Source organism: Sarcophilus harrisii, chromosome 4, assembly GCF_902635505.1.
Source record: "Sarcophilus harrisii chromosome 4, mSarHar1.11, whole genome shotgun sequence".
Lineage (NCBI taxonomy): Eukaryota > Metazoa > Chordata > Mammalia > Dasyuromorphia > Dasyuridae > Sarcophilus > Sarcophilus harrisii.
This window is the reverse complement of record NC_045429.1, coordinates 367,307,185-367,328,564: the sequence shown is the minus strand read 5'-3', so window position 1 is coordinate 367,328,564 and position 21,380 is coordinate 367,307,185. Positions and strand designations below refer to the sequence as shown.

The 21,380-nt window shown below is 35.9% G+C and overlaps 1 protein-coding gene across 3 annotated transcripts in view; it reads right to left on the bottom strand.

The window, feature by feature from the left end:
- The window catches only part of TSNAX (translin associated factor X), a 30,632-nt gene extending 15,159 nt beyond the window's left edge, over positions 1-15,473 (bottom strand). Inside the window, exons 1-4 of one of the 3 annotated variants that reach the window (XM_031966905.1) lie at positions 15,288-15,473; positions 14,724-14,828; positions 6,705-6,819; positions 3,099-3,229 (exon numbers count right to left, since the gene is read on the bottom strand). In XM_031966905.1, coding sequence (XP_031822765.1) covers positions 3,099-3,229; positions 6,705-6,819; positions 14,724-14,828; positions 15,288-15,303 — 367 coding nt within the window. In that variant the 5' untranslated portion in view covers positions 15,304-15,473. Of the gene's footprint in view, positions 1-3,098; positions 3,230-6,704; positions 6,820-14,723; positions 14,829-14,917; positions 15,231-15,269 lie in introns of those variants that run through there. The other 2 variants (XM_031966904.1, XM_031966907.1) reach the window with 2 other exon arrangements.
- Between the last annotated feature and the right edge of the window lie 5,907 nt (positions 15,474-21,380).

Below are 21,380 nucleotides of genomic sequence, written 5' to 3'. Positions count from 1 at the left end.
TCTAATTTCTGGGGAAAATCACAATTAACAAATACAAAATGAATGATGCTTCAGCAAAAAGGAACCAGTCAGATGAACCAATAACATTAATCTTTATATGGCATGGTCTGCAGTTCTCTTTTGGATGTCATCCAGCTTGTCAAATATCTTCCTAAATGTGAAACCTAAAGCTGAATACAATCCTATATACACATATATGTGCGGTATTTGTGTGTGTATAGGGATGTTATATATGTACACATACACATGCCTCATATAAAACTGTCCAACACCCTCACTAAATGGTTTATATTCTACTTCCATGACACTATTAGCCTCTATTTCTGCTCCTTTTATATTCTAAGGCCTTCCATCATGCTTCACTGACCTGGAGTCCTTCAATATTTCTTTGTTATGCAAAAGTAGAAGCTCATAAATTGAAAAACTGATTAAACCATGGTACAAGAAGACAATATTATTGTCATGAAATATGAAGAAATTTGGAAAAATATAGGAAGACTAGTATGAACTGTCAAAGAGAGAAATAAATGGAATCAAAGAATAACATAAGCAATTACTAAAACAAACAATGTAAAACAAATTAAAATACTACTAAAAGAAAACCAAATATTAAGTAACTGAAAAAAAAATTAACAGTCCTAGATAATGTTACATTATTTTCTTTTCTCAACAGAAAGGCAAGAGACTAAAAAGACAAAATATGGTAAATATTATCACACATATATATAGCAAGTATTTTTGCTTAATTCTTTTTCTTTTTTATAAATAAGGCTCCATTTTGAGAAAGGAGGGTTTTTTCCCCCAATTACTACATGTAAAAACAACAACCAAAAAAATCATTAAAATTTTTCTTTTTGAATAAGGAAAATAAGAATAATCTTGCTGACCCATACTTTTGTTAGGGATCCATTTTACCATCCCAGAGTGATAAGTATGAAGTCAAATTAATAATAAGTATGAAGTCAAACAATATATATTTATTTAGGATGTGCTATTAGGATTACTACTTCATCTTGTTTATTACCTAAACACTGGGCATTGTAAACTTAACCAAAGCCTTGGTTTTATGGTTGGTTCTTTTCTTGGATTTTGACTTTAGAGAACAGCTGAGTGTTTCTACAACTTTTTCTAAAATAATGCTGATCTTCTCTATATTATCTACAATAACAGATATTTAGCTAAGTAGTTTTTTTCTTTCTCCTTGTTTTCTCTTATGTACTCTTCTTGTTCTTTTACATTAAAAGATAGATAGAAAAATAGCAGTTAATTGGATTTGGAACTGTGTAGCTGAAAGGTCGAAAGACTATTGGCTAATGGATTGAAGACCAAGATTTAAGCACCAGGTCCAACACCCACCACTCTTGTAACTTCAGAGACAATATTAGTACCTATTTCATAAAACTGTTGTGAAGAAAACAAAGTAATACATACATAAACGGTGTCAATTATGTCAACCTGAAGGGAGATTTCTCATGGAGAAGGTTAAGGGGTCTCCGTCCTTGGCCCTTTTTTGTCTTTACTAATCTGCTTATATACACTAATGATACCATGAGTTATATAACTTATTTATCTATTAATCTTATTCTTCTCCTTTGTTTTATTATTTCTGAATAATGCCCATTTCCTGAAATTGGAACATGGTTTTTTTTTAAGAAAAATATGTGAAAGGGGATGTAGATGTGACCTTCAGGATAAGCAAACTACTCTGCTAAAGGATATGATTATGTAAAAGGTAAGAAAAAGACACCACAAAAATATTTTTGTCCTCACGCTCATTAAGTACATTACAATGCTTTAAAATGTTTAGAAGTATTCAATTTCTTTGAGGTACAAAATGCAACACGCGATCTCCTGGCCCTCACAGTCTTCATAGAAGCAATTGTGCTACAAACCTCCAGCATTCTCTCTTTTTATCCCCACTACAAACCTTCCTGAGCCACATAATAGTAAGAACTTTAATACTTATTTAGAATTTGAGCTTGAATTTATGGGCTAACATGTCTGACTACTGATTGCATAACACTTTTGGTATGATTATTATTGTATATCTTAAAAGTACTACATAAATGTGGACTATTATCATTATGAAGACGGAAAAGAAAACACATTTTCTCTTCCTGAGGTGGGTAGATGTTAAGAGAGTGCTAAGACAAACGTTACTTCCTTCGAATTCTTGGCCTTTAGAGAGAGGAAGAACCATGACAAAGCACAAAAAAGTGTTGGAAAAAAAGACTTATTTCAAGTATCTAATTATTGGTTTGTTTATTTAACAATCCCCTGGGACAATCTGTAATCTGCACAGATAAGAAATGTGTATTGTAGAAAACAGGCCTAACTTTTTGTTGTTGTTCAATTATTAGTGCTATACTCAATGTTTGAGCTCAAACAAGCATCCCTTGGGGAAATGTTCTGCGTGCCATTAGCACTATTCTTAATGAGGAAAAGCACAGAAGTCCTTTAGTTCAATGCCAGAAGAATTGTTTTATCTTCAAGTAAAAAGAACAACTATTTGGAGTAACACCAAAACAAGCACTCAACAATTACAAGCAGCAAACTATTCATAAGCATCATACTGTCAGTATTGTTCTAATTATAGACTTAATATTATAGCATGTAAAAACCTGTCAGCAAAAATATTAACAAAAAATTTTAATTGGTGTATCATAATTCATATTAGGAGTAAATGTAAAATACCAAAAACTCTCTTAAAGTCAACTTGTAGGGAAGAACTGGAGACTCTCAAGTCCTTTCATCTGAGAAGAGGATGAAAATTAAGAAAAATGCTAAAAGCATATTTTAATTCTAAGTAAAATTGAGAAGTACGTAACATTTTTAAAAAGAAAAAGAAAAATATGGCATCTCAGTTTTGCTAACATCTTATTTTTAAACATTCCAATGGGACAACACTTCCTTCCTGGTTCAAAGCAACATCCCTTCATATCATAAAATGTCCTTTCATCTCTTTTCCTCTCTTTACATTTGGTGTATTAGCTCACACACTTGTTTCTATTTTCTTATGATTTTATCATATAGCTGTTTTTATTCCTATACATGAAGAATCTGTAGTTAGTTGATGGATTAGTGCCTATTTGACTTACCTGGAGTAATAGCTCTGTGATACTGATACATATCTTCTCCCCATAACTCTTGGGCTACCTGCTTAATCTTCTGCCTGACAGCTTCCAGTTTACTTTCTGATTCATTCATTATTTCTTCCACATCAGGAGCACTGCAATCAAGAAAATGGAGTTTTTAGATTATTAAAGGACTAAACCAGTTTTTATCATGTGTCCCTTATCCTAGTGTATGTTAGTTTGTCTAATAATAATGATGATAATAGCAATTCACATTTATATAGTTGTTTACAAAGGCATAAATATTAAATTTACAGTTAAAAAGCATTTTCTTCAAAACCCAGTAAGATAGTTAATTCAGATATGATAACTGCTATTTTATGAATGGTAAATTGTGCTCCAGGTAAGAAAACGAAAGTGACTAAATCACAGTCAAATAACTTGCAAGTGTCAGAGCCAAAGCCTATCCCTAGGTCTCATAATCCCAGGTACAAAGTTCAATATTCTAAAATTATTTGTATAAAGGAGAAATATTTGAAACAATACAGTTATTACAGAATGCAAGAGAGTTGGATCTGAATGAAAACCTGACTGTCCTGATCCTGTCCTTTTATCACTGTTTGATGTTGCAAGGCCTGCTGTTGGAAGCAATGCTTTTAGAAATGCAAGTTATTCCATGAGACACAATGAATGAGGGTACCACACAGGGCATTTTGGGGATAACATTTTCAATTGGCAACTGAGAACAAAATAACTAAATCAAGCCAACCTATTCATAAAAAAACAAACTATTCATCAATTTCTATCTCCCAAGTTAAGTCAAGAATAAGAAAAAGGAACATGAAAAACGCTGAAATCTTTATGGGAGGGGTAGCTAGGTAGCCCAGTGGCTAGAGCACCAGCCCTGAATTCAGGAGGACCCCAGTTCAAATCTCATCTCAGCAGGTTAACACTTCCTAGCTAAGTGACCCTGGGCAAGTCACTTAACTCAATTCTCTCAGGGAAAAAAAAAGGGAATAGTTGCACAAATCCTTGAAAAAGGATGACCTCAACAACAATACTATATGATGACCAGTTCTGATGGACCTGGCCATCCTCAGCAACGAGATCAACCAAATCATTTCCAATGGAGCAGTAATGAACTGAACCAACTATGCCCAGAGAAAGAACTTTGGGAGATAACTAAAAACCATTACATTGAATTCCCAATCCCTATATTTATGCACACATGCATTTTTGATTTCCTTCACAAGCTAATTGTACAATATTTCAGAGTCTGATTCTTTTTATACAGCAAAATAATGTTTTGGTCATGTATACTTATTGTGTATCTAATTTATATTTTAATGTATTTAACATCTACTGGTCATCCTGCCATCTAGGGGAGGGGGTGGGGGGTAAGAGGTGAAAAATTGGAACAAGAGGTTTGGCAATTGTTAACGCTGTAAAGTTATCCATGCATATAACCTGTAAATAAAAGGCTATTAAATAAAAAAAAATAAAATAAAAATTTTAAAAAATTAAAAAAAAATAAATTAATTAAAAAAAAAAAAAAAAAAAGGATGACCTACACATTAAGTTTTCCATTTTTAAAGCATGTCCTTAATATATGAGATAAACAGGCAGAAATTTCTATTTTTTTTTCATAGATTAAGAAATTCAGGGACAGGAAAATGAACTTAATCACTCAGCAAATATATATATATATATATATATAAAATCAATATCAAACCCTAAATGAAGATTATATAGAATCATAACAATCCTAGCTATACAAAACCAAAGAACAAATTTTCCAGAGGCTAACATCCCTCAATATAAGCAATAATATATTTCAGAGTGAAGGAGAAATCATAAAATACCATTTAAATGCATCTGAAGGATAAAAGTTTTAAATGTTTAAATGTCTATAAGGTAACTAAGTTAATAACAAAATCTTTGTGAAAGAATCCTAAGTTTAAGATTTCAAAAATATTCAGTGTGATTCAAAAATACTCAGTGATTCAGTGTAGAATCTAGTCCTGGTTTTTAACCCCAGTCCCATCCAATCCAAAGATGTTAGGAAAGTCCCTTGTAAACCTCAAAGTGTTTATTATTATTATTATTTGGTCTTTAAAAGATAAACACTTAATCAACTCAGTGAATCTATACAGTAGGCTCTAAACACTTCATTATAACTACATTATGAATTTTGATCATATCAAATTGAAAAGTTTTTGTACAAACAAAATTAAAGCAGGCAAGATTAGAAGGGAAACAATAAACTGGGAAAAGATTTTTACAGTCAAAGGTTCTGATAAAGGCCTCATTTCCAAAATATATAGAATTGACTCTAATTTATAAGAAATCAAGCCATTCTCCAATTGATAAATGGTCAAAAGATATAAACAGACAATTCTCCGACAAAGAAATTAAAACTATTTCTAGACATATGAAAATATGCTCCAAATCATTATCAATCAGAGAAATGCAAATTAAGACAACTCTGAGATGCCACTACACACCTGTCAGATTGGCTAGAATGACATGGAAAAATAATGTGGAATGTTGGAGGGGATGTGGGAAAACAGGGACACTAATACATTGTTGGTGGAATTGTGAACACATTCAGCCATTCTGAAGAGCAATTTGGAACTATGCTCAAAAAAGTTATCAAACTGTACATACCCTTTGATCCAGCAGTGTTTCTACTGGGCTTATACCCCAAAGAGATACTAAAGAAGGGAAAGGAACCTGTATGTGCCAAAATGTTTGTGGCAGCCCTCTTTGTAGTGGCTAGAAGCTGGAAAATGAATGGATGCCCATCAATTGGAGAATGGTTGAGTAAATTATGGTATATGAATGTTATGGAATATTATTGTTCTGTAAGAAATGACCAGCAGGATGAATACAGAGAGGATTGGTGAGACTTACATGAACTGATACTAAGTGAAATGAGCAGAACCAGGAGATCATTATATACCTCAACAACAATACTGTATGAGGATGTATTCTGATGGAAGTGGATTTCTTCAATATAGAGAAGATCTAACTCAGTTTCAATTGATCAAGGATAGACAGAAGCAGCTATACCCAAAGAAAGAACACTGGGAATTGAATGTAAACTGCTTGCATTTTTGTTTTTCTTCCCGGGTTATTTATACCTTCTGAATTCAATTCTCCTTATGCAACAAGAGAACTGTTCGGTTCTGCACACATATATTGTATCTAAGATATACCATAACCTATTTAACATGTATAAAACTGCTTGCCATCTGGGGGAGGGGAAAAATTGGAACAGAAGTAAGTGCAGGGATAATGTTGTAAAAAATTACCCTGGCATGGGTTCTGTCAATAAAAAATTATTAAAATTAATTAATTAATTAATTTTTTAAAAACTACATTATGCTTCTTGCAAAGGTCATTTTCTAATAAAAGAGCTCATTTAGAGCACACAAAAAATCTTAGTCCCTCTTTAAAATAATAAATTTTTTGTGAAATGTAGCAAGATTCCTTATAAAAAATTTTTTTCATTAAGATTTCTTAAAGTCTTCATCATGTATCATAACCTAGTTCTAATCCATTAATATATAAAATACTCAAGAAAATTTTTAAAATTCACATCAGCAGAGAAATCAAAGATTGACTCACCTAGTAATCCTATGGAGGAGAAAAATCGTCCTTTTACTTTCAACAGTTATATCACGACTGAGTTTCACAAGTCTTTCATACTTGTCATGTCTAGTATCAAGTTCCTGTTGAAACACTGATAATATATATTATTATGGGCCACAAGGAGGCATATTCTGAATATCACCTACTAAATCATAAAAATGTTTTAGAAATACAAATTAATAAACAGTGCTTTTAAGAACTGCAATTACAGGGTAGCTAGGTGACACTTCCTAGCTATTGTGACCCTGGGCAAGTCACTTACCCCAACTGCCTCAGCAAAAAAACAAAAAACAAAAAAAACACCCTGCAATTACCAGTCTTATTAATAAGACCACCAGAAAATAGTATTTTAACTAAGTATAAAATGTCTAAACCATAAATATTGTAAGAATTTGATACCACTAAGTATACATGATATAGTAAGTACAAAATCTTTGGGCAATAGTAGCAAGAGACAAAATAATGGGAAATTTTGTTTTTATATACTTTGTATATGATTCTCTAACAATCCTATAAGAAAAATAATTATAAGTATTATCTTCATGAGAGGATGATAGTGAATTTCAGCGTGTCTTTGGAAAGCTATGCCTTCTGAGGATAAATCTAGCACTGTTTCTATTTAGTTTGGGACAAAAATAGCAATTACTGACAAGGGGTAGCACTACCTAGTATACCTTCATTCAAAATCAATTACCATATACTGAATACCTATTATATACAGAATATCTGGCTGCAAGAACATTTAAAGATAGTGACACTAAAACCTTGATCTGAGACTAAAGGGACCTAGTGGGTCACAATAAAAGTGTATAAGAATGATTCAATTTCCTAGACTTTTACATTGAAAAGCAAAGTTTAATGTTTTATGAACCTATTAACTTGCTGCAAAAACTTGTATAAATGAGTAGATCTATCTTTTTTCCCCCACATGAAAAGATTACAGTAATGTTCATTAAACAGCATTTTACTTTTTAACAAAGTATTTTATATATAATACCACATTTAATCCTCAAAATGAAATAAGCAGGGCAGGCAAAATATCATTTTGCAGATGAGCAAACTGAGGATTGGAGAATTTACTTCATTCATTGACTACCATCTCTATAAAGATAATTTTCAAATTTAACTACCTTAGCCCAACTTCTTTGCTGCTCTCCAATCTCACATCTTCAACTGCCTTTCAAATATCTAAATGTTCAGTAAGCACCTTAAATTCAACATATCCAAAACAGAACTCATTATCTTTTTCCTAAACAACCTCTCTTCACAAACTTTTCTATTATTAAGAGAAAATAACATTTCTCATTTCCTGAGGCTCAAAATCTAGGTACCATCCTCAGTCCTTAATGTCTCGTATGTCACTATATCCAATCTGTTGCCAAGGTCTGTTGATTTCATCTTTGCAACATCTCTTGCATAAGCCCTTCTCTCCTATGATATTGCCCCAACTCTAGTAAAGGTTTTTTCACCTTAACTACTGCAATAGTCTTGAAGTAGAGCCTCAAGTCTCTCTCCCTACACCATTTAGCTACCAAAATCACTTTCCTAAAGCACAATCCTGACTACATCAATCCTCTACTTAATAAACTCCACTGGTTCCCTATTACCTCCAATCCTTTGTTTTACATTCAAAGGCTTGTGAAATGTAGCCCTCCTTAATTTCCAGGCTTCCTACACCTTACTCCCTTACCACATACTCTTCAAGAAATCAATGTCACTGGCCTCCTTGCTGTTTCATGAACAAGACATCTATCTCTTGACTCCAGGAATTTTTTTCCTGGCTGTCCCCCATATCTAAAATGCAATCACTCCTCATCTCCCCTACTAGCTTTCCTTGACTTCCTTTAAACTAAAATTCTACCTTCTATAAGAAGCCTTTCCCAACCTCTCCAATCTAATGCTATCCCTCCCTCTCTTAATGATTTCTAATTTATCCTGAATATACCTTGTTTTTATAAATTTGTTCACTGACTCCATATTAGGTTGTGAGCTCCTTAAGGGCAGGAACTGTTTTTGGTTCTTTTTCAATCCACAGTGCTTAGCATAGGATTTGGCACATAATAAACTTTAAAAATGTATATTAACTTACTTGATAAAGATCACATAGCTTATAAGTACAGAGCAGGGATTTGAACCCAGGCCTTATAATTCAAGAACAAGTACTCTTTCCACAACATGGGTTTCTTTAAAGGAATATTCAATTTGACAAACATTTTAAAAGTATTTTTATGTTAACTAGATTACTTGCTATCCTTGGAACTCCACAGTCCACCCCGGCTTCCATGTCATTGTAGAGACCTGGAATGCACTTAGGGTTAAACTTAAAACTCAGATCTTATGCTACCTCCTATGGTAAGTCTTTTCTTGTGCCCAAACTGTTATATTCTCTCTTGCTGCTATTATTCTTACACATTATGTACCTTCCTTTTATCCTCTCATAGGATCTAAGTTTTTTCAAGACATGGACTACTGTTTTTTCAATACCTATCACATAGCAGCCACCTAAACAATTGTTGAATTGGATTAGAAAGAAAAAAGAATGTCCAAAACTATCAATTATGCTTTTTTTTTTAAGTGAGGAAATGCTTCAACACTTTGGGTTTCATCCCCCAAAGTTTCAGTAATGCCTACAGGACAAATTTGCCTCCTTGTGTTAAGACCTCTAATTGCTCTCATCTGTTACCTAAATTTGGAGAGGCCATTTACATATAGATAGTTGAGGCATAAATTTTCCTACTGCTTCTTTATTACATTTTGTCTCGTTTGAACTTCCAAAGTGAAGAACATATAAGAAACACTTATTTTCAATATTACATATTCCTACAATAGCTGTTCTAAGTAGCCTCTCCATACTTTCAAGTCTATCCCTTATATAAAATCCTGTTTTGCCCTTTAAAGCTCTTTCTAAAGCTTCTTCTTACCTTCCCAGTCTTCTTACACTTCTCTCCATTCCACATGTATTACCTTTCCCAATTAACAATACTTTGACTCTTCCACCTTCTCAAGCCGTTAAATATTTTCTTCCCATTTAAAGCTAACCTAGCAAGACTTGTCTATACTCATTTTTTCCAATTTCTTACCACCTACTGAATCCTAGGAAATTGCTCTAAGGTCACCAATGACCCCTAAATTGTCTGATCTAGTTATCATGTTTCACTCTTCATTTTCCTATCCTTCTCTAATACTTTAACAGTTGAGCAATCGCTATTTCTTATTGCTCATTTACATGTAAAAAATAATTCCATGATTCTCTTCTTATCTACATAAATACTCCTATCTTTCTCTTTCTCTTCCTAGCCCTTAAAGATACCCCCTCCATCCATAGTCCTCTTCCCTCTTTAAATTCCCTCCTCCTTGTTGATCTCATCTACTCCCACAGCTTTGATGATCACTTCAATACAAATAATTCCTAAATTTCTATCTCTATCCCTGTCTTATCCCAAAGCTATCCTGTATTTTCAAATGCCTGGAAGACTTTTCCAATGTAATACCCCAAAGTCAACATATCAGAAACCCAAGTCATCTTTCCTTAATTTATCGTTATTCTCTACTATTTCCATTACTGATTCTAGCTTCCCACAGACTGAAACTTTAAAAACTCAAAGTCATCATCTACTCTCCATTTTTTCCCCCTTCACATCCACATCTAATCCCAATCAGTTAACAATTATTATCACAACTCTTCACATCTCTTTCATCTGTCTGCTCTTCTTGATTCCTTAATATTTGGACAAATTTAACTGGCATTCTTGTCTCCCAGCCATAGTTTCTTCAATGCTGCTTATACTTTTTATAAAAACTGCCAGTCATTTTTCTAAAATACATCATCTGACACTATCACCTTTGTTTAATTGCCTTCAGTGACCCTTACTGCCTAAATAAAATGCTTTCTGACTCTGGCTTTCAAGGCTCTTTATAATTTGGCAACAATCAAACTTCTCAGTCTACTATCCTTTGTACAGATTTGTTTCAACCAAACTGAATTACTTGCTTTCCTGTTATCTTCCTGACTTCTCCTATCTCCTTGACTTTGCCCGCTCCTCACTACTCTCAAATAGACTATCTTACATCTCATGTATAATCCCTATAAATATATAAGTAATTTACAGCTTCTATGCACTCATTGATCTCATTCTCCCAAGATGATGACCTTGAGGGACTATGTTTGAATATATGAAGTACTTAAGATATGGAGGAGGAATTCGATTTGTTTTTTTGGAGTGCATAGGCAGAAACAGGAGCATTGGGTAAAAGTTGAAACTTAGGTAAGGAAAAACTTACTAACAATTACAACTGTCCAAAAATAGACTAGGCTACTTCAAGAAGTGATGGAGTTCCCCTCCTTGGGGAGCTATTCAGCAGAATCACCATTTATCCAGTAGGATGTAAATAAAGTAAGTATTTATTGAGTAAATGAATGAAGAAGTATTTATTAGCCATCTATTATGTGGAGAATTCTTTTGTCTGGATTGAACTAAATGGTCACTACAATCTAGCCCAAGTCTGAAATTCTTGTGATTCCCTCTATCCATATTTCTCACAGCACTTTGGCTAGACCAATTTGTATTTGTATTTGTATCATGACTTCTTTTGCTTCCTGCTCACCAGAATTTAACCTCCCTGAGGGCAAGGTCTAAATTTTACTTCATGTTTATATCCCTGGCACCTAGTACAGCAACATGTATATAGTAAAATCTTAGTAAATAGAGTAGTCTAAAACTGGATCTGAGATAAAAAGCAAGAAGAGACTTTAGAGATTGGTTTCCTTTCATTTCACCAGAAAACTGAGACCAACAGAGGTTAATGGCTTGCCCAAGGACAGTATAGCTTAGAATGAATAGTTAAATACACACTTTTAACTGCGGGATTTCATCTTCAAGTCACAACAAAAAGGACTAAAAATCTATTTTATTTGAAAAGTGAAACTCGACATCAATCACACAATAACAACCATCTGAGTTCAATGTCATGCCACAGAATCATAGCTCTTCAGAACTTAAAAAGAAGTGTGCTGACAAGGTGATCTAGATCATGCTCCTTCAGCAGAGAGCTTTAGGAGATACTCTATTACTCTCCAACAGCTTTAACTATATTCCAATAATGACCTTGGGTTATCTATTTTGTGGAACTATCCAATACCCAGGAATTTCCTTGGCACCTGACTTTTTTCTCTTTGCTTTATGAGAAGGTTTGGGAGGAAAAGGGGAGGGAATGGACAAAGATTAAATACATCTACAATTGAGAAACTGGGACTGCTGCCAATAAATGTTTAGAAATTGGCAGGATGAGTGATTAATGCTATACTGAAACATTCTCTAAGGATTATGAAAACTACGGCTCAGCCCCAAGAAACTCAGTGGACCTGTGCCCTGAGGAAGAAGCAAAATCACCTGGGAATGGGAATGATACTATGCAATATTTGGGTGTGTTTACTAATACTACTTTAAGCAAGTTCCTTTAAAAACTGTTTCTTGAAGTAGCTGTGTCACCTCATCACTTCATCCATGATAATGCTATGTGTTAGGTTATAGAGTAGTGGTATCAAACTCAAATAGAAATGGGCCCCACTAATCTATACACAAGAGACAGCTGGGTGACTCAGTGTTCTATCTACTCTGCTGAATGTCAGAAAGACTGGTGTTCAAAATCAGCCTCAGTCACTTACTAGCTGTGTGTACCTGGACAAGTCACTTAATGTCTGTTTGCTTTGATTCATTAGAGAAGAAAATAGCAAAACACTCAAGTATCTTTGCCTAGAAAAGCCCATGGATTCATAGTATTAGCATGCTATGGCCCACGAGATTATGATTGAATGACAACAAATGTGTATATAAAGATGCCATTAACCCATATACTAACTTAATTTTAAAATGTAATATTTACTAGGTTTTATTATATCTTTGTTAAATATTTGCCAATTACATTTTAATCTGCTATAGAGGCAGAATTGACAGAACACTTATGAGTGTAGTCCTTGAGGGACTCAGCATTAAGGAAATATCTATTAAAGAGAGACCAGGGACTGTCAAAGAGCAGCCATTATATAGCCATAAAAATTTAAGTGTAGAGACATTTTTTCTGAGCTGCTTTTTAATTTCTTGCTATCTATATGTGATCTAGTTCTTGATATGAAGGTCTGATGAGGAAAAGGCAGAAACTGTCAGGCTTTGTTACACAATATTCTCTTAATTTAGCAAAAAGTATTGATCTAAATACAGATTATATTCTCTTTCAAGATCTGATTTCTCTAATACTTGACTGTGACCTATAATAGTACTCTTCCAGATGCATGGCTAAGCCTTGAAATTCTTTGTAACAGTAGCAGAAACAGCAGCAAATTTTCCCACCAGACTATAAGCACTGCTGAGGAATCTGTACTGGATGTTCTGCAGCTAGTGCTGTAGGAGGCAGATTTTTCTACTTGAACAATCAGAATTCCTACCTCCATCTCTGCCCAGAGTTCCTTAGAGAGTTCTTACTCAAAGGTCAACTGATCATCCCTTTCATGAATTCCTAATGATAAACCTTGACTATAGAAAGCTCTGAATAAGATTAGATGCATAAAAAAGTATCACAAATGTAAACACCTATTATTTATTTTAATGGCACATTTTAATGAAGTTAAAGTCTACAATCATTAGAATTAGAGGAGTTATAGTGGAATTTTCATATTAAAGGAAATTTAAAAATTTGACTGATCCAGTTCAAACTCCTTCACACTGGTTCATTAGTGGCAGCATAGTACAAAAACTTAGAACTTAGGGATAGAAGGTATGTAGTCTCTTACTATCTACCTACTGAATTATCTTGATTGAGTCATGCATTCTGAGTTTATGTCATCTTCTTTAAGTGACATGGAAGTCAATATCTTTCTTTTGAATTTTTTTTTTAGCTATATAACCAAAAGAAAGTCAATTAAGCTTCAATCGCCTCATTTGTAAAATGGGGTTGCTAACTGTAGTGTTTGCTTCCCAGAGAGGTTGTAAGGCTCAAGTGAGAATGTATATAGATCATTCTATAAACTTTAAAGCATTATATAACCAAATTATCATCTGAAAAAGAGAAATGTGTGATACTTGCAAAATGTCAGCTATCATTTTTACCAATATTAAAATTCATAGTAAAGCAGAGCTCCCATTATATTCATATAACCACTGACCTATAAAAAAATTAGGATCAACTAAATGAGAGAATTACTTTCTTTTCTGACTAAGCTTTTGACACTTAGTCATTATTGCAACTGCTACAAATCTCAATGAAGAAACTGAGCGATTTAAACCAAGTTAATGACATTCCAACTTTCTAGTACCTATTTCTGAAAGTCACAAACATCTAACCCTGATAATGGATACTTCATTTCAACATTATTTTCAAGACGAAAGGTATAGCAGTTTGATTAAATTCTCAATAGAATTAATGATAAGGAAAGAAGATCAAATTATCTTTATTGAGAAAAATTCCACTGATTTGATACTCATATGGCAATTCACATACATTTTATTGACTGTAAGACAGACACAATACTAGTTGAAAGTACTGTAATTCCCAAAAGGCAATACAATTTTAGCAAGAGTCAGTCAATAATTATTAAGCCGTTCATATGCTTTAAGGTATGTCCTGGCTATTTATCTTTCCCCAATTCAAGAAGCATGGCTACAAAGACAAAGTTGAGACAGTTCAGGGGCTCAAGAAGCATGGGTTAAAATGGGGAAGAAAAAAATGCAAACAACTAAAAAGATAATAAAGCAATATAAACAATTCATCTACTACACAGAAATCCAATTTAGTTATTTTGGGTTTAAGTACCAAATAAACAGCAATTTGTCTCAAAGATTAGGACACAACTAGAAATTCAATGCAGCACAAAGTTAACCTCATTTTTCCTGCTCACGTGACGACTTAGCATTTATTGTGGTTTCACGGGTGGCCACCTGGGTAGTTTTTTTTTTTTCCCCCGTTTATTTCTTTGACCAATTTGTCCTGAAGGATACTTACATTTGAAGGCCACCATCACAGCGGAAGACGAGTTAATATCTTTCCCTTCTCTTCTCTGACCATGCGGGAAATTGTCATGCTTTCTTTTCCTGAATCCTCCTGACCCTATGCAGAGAAGGTACAAATTAGGAGACAGTGACGCCATCCCATCCCCAAGAGCGGACAGAAGAGCCTCGGAAAGAGACGTTTCTCACCATCCCCGTGTGTCACTCAAACCCCAGGGCAGGCGCCTCGGCCTCCAGCAGGGGACCCTCGGACCCTGCCTCCGCCCCCAAAGGGCGCCTTCTGCCCGCCCCCGGGAAAAGCCCTCGCAGTGGGCGAACATGCAGGGACGTGGGGAGGGCTGAGTCCAGCCTTGACCTCCCTCCCGGCCCCCGCGCCAAGGCCCCTGGGCCGGAAGAGCCGGGGATGAAGGGACAGAGCGTCTAAGGGATCAGGGGGATGGAGCGATCGTCACGCGCTAGCGTGGGCAGAGGGGGGAAAAAACCAAGCCGGGGGTTGGTCAAGGCCTCCGCCCCCCCTCAGACCCAAATACAAACAACACGCCTCGGCCGTGGCCTCCACCTTCTTTGTTGTTCATGTCGCCTCCCGCCGCGGGCCTGGAGGGAGGGGGGAGGGGACCTGCTTCCGCGTGGAGGGCGCGGAAGAAGCACGTGCACACTCCTGGCTCGCGCCACACGGTAGGTCGCGAGTTCAGCGCGTTCCCGGGTGGAGTGGGACGTGAGCCGGAGAGGCGTGGTGGAGGAGGGGCCCGAAGTCAGGCCTCCTTCCCCGAACGATCCACAGAGCGCAGGCGCAGGGAGAGCGCAGGCGCCAGGAGAGGCCATTCCGGTTTCCTCCGTCCCGTTTCCGGTTTCCCAGAATTGCCCTTTGCTTCCGCACGAACCCGACCCTTGATTTGCCGAGTGCATGCGCAGTCGCTCTCTGTTCTGAGTTCTGTCTGCAAAGCTAGGGCTACCTTCTGTCCTTTCCGGTTTTTCATCCGTTAAAAGGGAGAAGAAAAGGAAGAACTACTACGAGAAAGGGGAGGAGCAAATTAAGTCAGTTTTCCCCCGCAGGCATTCTTGAAGGCATACTTCTCCGCTGGGACCAACCCCTGCTTGCGTTGCATTTTGGGGCTTGTAGTTCGACCTTAGGAACGCTCTGCTCTTTCTGATGATGTTCGTACAACTGCAAGTCGCTGCAGTGAACGAAGCCCAGAGGGGCAAACTGGTTCAGAGTGGCCCTTCTAATCCTACCATCCTCCTCCCCGTCGAATGCTTGGTCCTGTGTCCCAACCCGTAGTCCTGGGACTTTGTAATCACTCATTTAAAGAGTATCTTTTAAATATTCTCAGCATGGTGCGCAACGGTAAGATTGCGAAAGAAAGCATTTATTTTTTAAAAACCCGTACTCAAAGAACTCCTTCTAATAAGATAGACAGCGTGTAAATAACTAGATACTTATAAGCTGAATGGTGTAAAATTGAAAATGGATTTTAGGGGCAGCTAGATCGCGCAGTGGATAGAGCACCAGCCCTGGATTCAGGAGGACCTGAGTTCAAATGTGACCTCAGACACTTAATACTTCCTAGGTGTGTGAGCCTGGGCAAGTCACTTAACTCCAATTGTCTCAGCAAAAAAAAAAAAAAAAAAAAAAAAAAAGGATTTTAATTCTTTAAGATTTAGTAAAGTTGATTTAAATTTTTAAAAAAAGGATTTTAATTCTTTAAGATTTAGTAAAGTTGATTTAAATTTTTAAAAAATAAAGGATTTTAATTCTTTAAGATTTAGTAAAGTTGATTTAAATTTTTAAAAAATAAAGGATTTTAATTCTTTAAGATTTAGTAAAGTTGATTTAAATTTTAAAACTCCTCCACCCAGTACAAAACTCCTGACTTTTGTAACGTCACCCCCTCTCTGTACATTCTGTAAAAGTTTGCTTAAAGGTCAGATTTTGGTAAATATTTCCATTCTTTCTTAGAGGGAGGCAAGAAAGTCCCTCAGTGGATAATGGATCTGAAGTCAACAAGACCCAAATTCAAATATGACTAAGACCCTTCATATTTGAACTCGGGTCTTGTTGACTTCAGACAGACCCTTACTAGCAGTGTGATTCTGGGTGACACTTACAAAGGAAATGGCAAACCACTCCAGTATCTTTGCCAAGAAAAACACAAGAGATCATAAAGAGTTCTATCTATGACTGAAGGACAATTTATTCATTCAAAGACTTGTTCTTCCTTGCTTTTGATTTTTGGTTTTGTGTGTTTTTTTGCGGGGAGGGAGAAGGAGGGGGTAGGAGGTTCCACTAGGACCAGTGACCACGCAGGGTGATATTCTGACTTACCTGAGAATTGGATTGAAGTGAGAGAGCTGCACAAAGTCACCAGCTTCTCTCTTCCTAAGTCAAGATGACTAGAGATGGCCTGATCATCTTTGCTGTCTGAACAACTTTAATTGCTCTGTGCTCACCTTCATGACCACGGGAATAATTGTTCTCTTCCAACATTCTTGGGTAGACATCCTCAGGAAATCACCAGTGTATTTGAGGTATGTCAGTTACCCTCCACTTGGTTTAGTCAGTTGGCTTAGGCTTTACAGAATATGTCCGCTACATATATCAGAGCTTGTTGGAGCCATCAGTGAGAGCTGGGAGACACAAAAGTGATGAGGAGTCCTGAAATGGACTTCATCACACCCGAAGTGCTAGTACCCCATACACTTCTGTTGCAGACTATACCCAAATCTGCAGGCTATCTTAAGGATTATTCCCAGTAATAGGGATAAGCTAAGGTAATTCTTAACCCATCTCCTCTTTAAAATATCTATCAGTCAGGGTTGTCTTACCTTCACAAAGAAGGTAGGACAGTCAGAAGGAAACTTTATACCAACTCTTTGGTTTGGTTTGTTTTTATTTTATTTGTACAAGGTAACAAAATATAGTTCAGAGTCAGTGACCTGGATTCAAGCCCAATCTCATACATAAACACATGTCACCATGGGCAAATTACTTAACCTTTCAGTGCCTCGTGAAACTTTCTGTGCCATTAAGTTCCTATATAGTGCATATCTTTATTGATAGTTTCCATTTGGGGAATTTCCTATATCAATGAATTTACAGGAATAAACTTTCTCAACTCCTCCCCCCAAAAAACTCTTAACATAAAATAGTTGTTGTTTCCTGGCCAGGATACCCACTAAAATACAATAATGCCTTATCCTAGTAAAGAAGTGATTCTGACAAACTTTCACATTAACTTGAGCTTCCACTGTCTTCACTTAAATCTTAAGATAACAAATGAAAAGATCAAGATTTAAAGCTTTTTTTCTGAGACCATATCACCTCATAATGCTGTTTCTCCTACCTAAGAGTCTTTCATCAGAAATCATGAGCAAAGAACCACCAAAAGGAGCTTAAAAAGGTAGCCAATCAGGCATTTTTGAGCATACAACCATTTTTTACTACATAGTCAACTGGAAAGGGGCTCTTCTCAATAATTTTGCTAGAAGTGTATATTGTCCCCTTGTGTTTCACAATCATGATCCTCTTAGAAACAAGTTCATCCTTCACCTAGAGAGATTACATCAGCCAAACAAACTTTGGGAGTCTCTGCTTCACATCATTACTAATGACTGGGGAAATGGATCCTCAGAGTTTCATGTATTAGATAAGAGTAAGCAGATAATATTGCATTTTCTCCATATAGCTCTTATTGGCCAATCCTCCATTACACTAGAGTTTGGGGTTTTGTTTCACAGTTTCCATTTAAGTAGATAATTAAATTTTGTCCTGGAAAACTTAGTTGAGTGGTGGCATTAATTATTGGTTCCATCCAATTTCTTCCATGGCATTTTTAATATTTAGACATTCTAAAAATTAGAGAATTTTCAAGCTGAAAGAGCTTACCTACTTACCTCCTAAAAGCAATTTTACAGGATGTAAATTTCCCCAAAAGAACAGATTTAAAAAAAGAAAGACTCTATCATCTAACTTTGATGGATCACTGCCAGCCAGGGGCAATGTGTTGCAACATGCCCTATTCTATACAGAGATTTGTTCATTAGATGAAGTTCCATCCCAGGGAGCTTGACATCTAATGACAGAAGACGAAGCTCCCTAGTCACACACCCTTGGGCTCTTACCATCTAGTCCCCTACTTACTCACCCATTCTGGAGATGATTTTACTTATTGGCTGACAACCAGGTTTTCTTCCAAAAGAAGAGAATAAAAAGAGGCACTCATTTTACAGTTATCATATAGGATAAAATACAGGTAACTTATTCCTACACAGTGCAAAAGGAATAATGACGCAGGTAAGGTGGTACAATGGATACAGCCCTGGACCTAGAGTCAGAATTCAAACCCACCTTAGATATTCCCAATTGTGCAACCCTGTATTAGTCATTTAACATGTCTGCCTTAATTTCCTCATCTGTAAAATGAGGATAATAATAGCACCTTTCTCACAGGGGTATTATAAGGATCAAATGACTTAATATTTATAAAGTACTTTGCAAACCTCAAAATACCATGTAAATGCTAGCTGTTATTATTATCAGTAAATGCAAGTTCAAAAAAAAAAAAACCCAACATGTAATTCAATAACTTAGAACTGCTATTCTAATCTACTGTTAGTCTAATATCTAGACTTCATGTTAACTTAAAGCAGTTTGCTGAACTTTCTAACTAGACATTTTACTTCACTTTTAACCTGTCCAACCAGTTCCCTATAAGTATCTGGTAAAATGGCTAGTCTTAGCCTGGTACTCTTATTGATGGTCATCTTCAAGGTTCAGGAAAAACTACCAGGGACACTTTCCCTGGCTGCTAGTCCACTCCATCTCAGTTTATGCTTCTCAAATTTAAAAGGTTGCCTCCAAACCTGAGTTGGCCACTTGGATAATCATGTTCAGAGACCTACTCAGTAAAGCAAACAAGGCAGAAATGGGAATGGGGGACCAGACACAATCTCACCAGTGTTGGTTCCATACTCTTCATGGGAGTAGCAACAGAGATTGTAGAAAAGAGCATGGCTCTTCTCCTCCCTCTCCACAAATGTTTAGAATATCTAGAGAGAAGACATACTGATTGCCATATGGGAAAATGGAAGAAAGGAAGCCCAAGTTGGCAGCTGTCTCTTCTTTTAACCGAAAAAGCATTCTACAACCATCCCAGAATGAGGGAAATCCAAGGGACCTCTCAAGGTTTACCATGTTATATACCCTTCAGCACTAGATGGAAGTGCTGATGGATGAAAGGAAGTGGAAAAGATTCCAGGAAGTTGATTACATTAGAATTCATTAATAAGAAAAGAAAAATTAAGTGACTTTCCTTAAGTTACCCAGATAATTTCAGAGGTACAATTTAAGCCTAGATTCCCTCTTTCCAGAGCCTGAGTTCTTATCACCAAGTTGCCCCCTAATCACATTATTACTATGTGACAATGAGCAAATCCCAACCCCTCTTTCAATTTCCTCATCTGTAAAGTGGTAATCATACAGTTAACCCTTCCATATATTAACTTCTCCTACTGAAATTTCCATATATCAAAAGTTAGCATAAGAAATTAAATGAGAATTTTAGGGCATGTTTTATAGAAACCACTCACAACACAGAGGCCAGCAAACAGCACATAAAAAATTTAGAAACTCAGAAATACATTTTATATGTATAGATAGATAGATACATACATACATACATACACAGAAATATAATATTAAACAATATTAATATGTTTTATCTTTTAATGCCATTATAATTCAGATTTCTTCTCTGGTATGAAGGGAGGGCCAAAAAATTTTATGCAGTTTTTCCAGATCATGGAGGCACAGTACTCTTGAACCCCCCAGTGTGGAAGGGATAAATAACTATACCAGTAGCACCAGCAAGGTAGTGGTTTGTTGCTATTGTTGTTCTAAATTTAAAGTTCAAATAAGATGATGTTTATAAAGTGCTTTAAAAGTTAAAAGTGTTAAATCTCAGACTTTTTTTTTTTTTTTTTTTTTTTTTTTTTTAAAGCAGACCTATGATTTCATTTGTGTAGGGTAGTGCCTCTCCAAATCACCAGTAACTCACCAGCACCCTACCCCACCCTATCATCCTCAGGCTATTCTTCCAGTTTGTATTCATACTTGAAGGCTGGGTCCCCATGGGAGTAGAGTCTACACTCAGTTCTATATCTGGTTACTGGACCCAGATGGCTGCAGAGGAGAGACTAAGACTAGTGCTTTTGCACAGTCCAGTCTCACTTAAATCCAGTTCACTTGCAAGTTAGGACATCACCTTCCTGATGTCATTGGTCAATGAAGAACAGACAACAAAAACAACAATGCTTATCTACACTCCCATTTATGTGTTTTCCACTAACAGTCAGTAGACACAAACCAAAGCAAAGTATAGTAAAAATTGTAGCAACAGTGTTATGCATTCAGTGAGAAACTATGAATAACTTACTCTTCTCAACTATACAGTGATCCAAGATAATTCCAAAAGACCCATGATGGAAAATGCTATCCACATTCAGAGAAATGAATACAGAGCAAAGCATTCTATTTTCACTTTCTTTATCTTTTTTGTGGATTTTTTCCCCTTTTGCTCAGTTTTTTCTTTCACAACATGATTTATATAGAAATAGGTTCTACATGATTATACTTATGTAACTTATTTAAAATTCC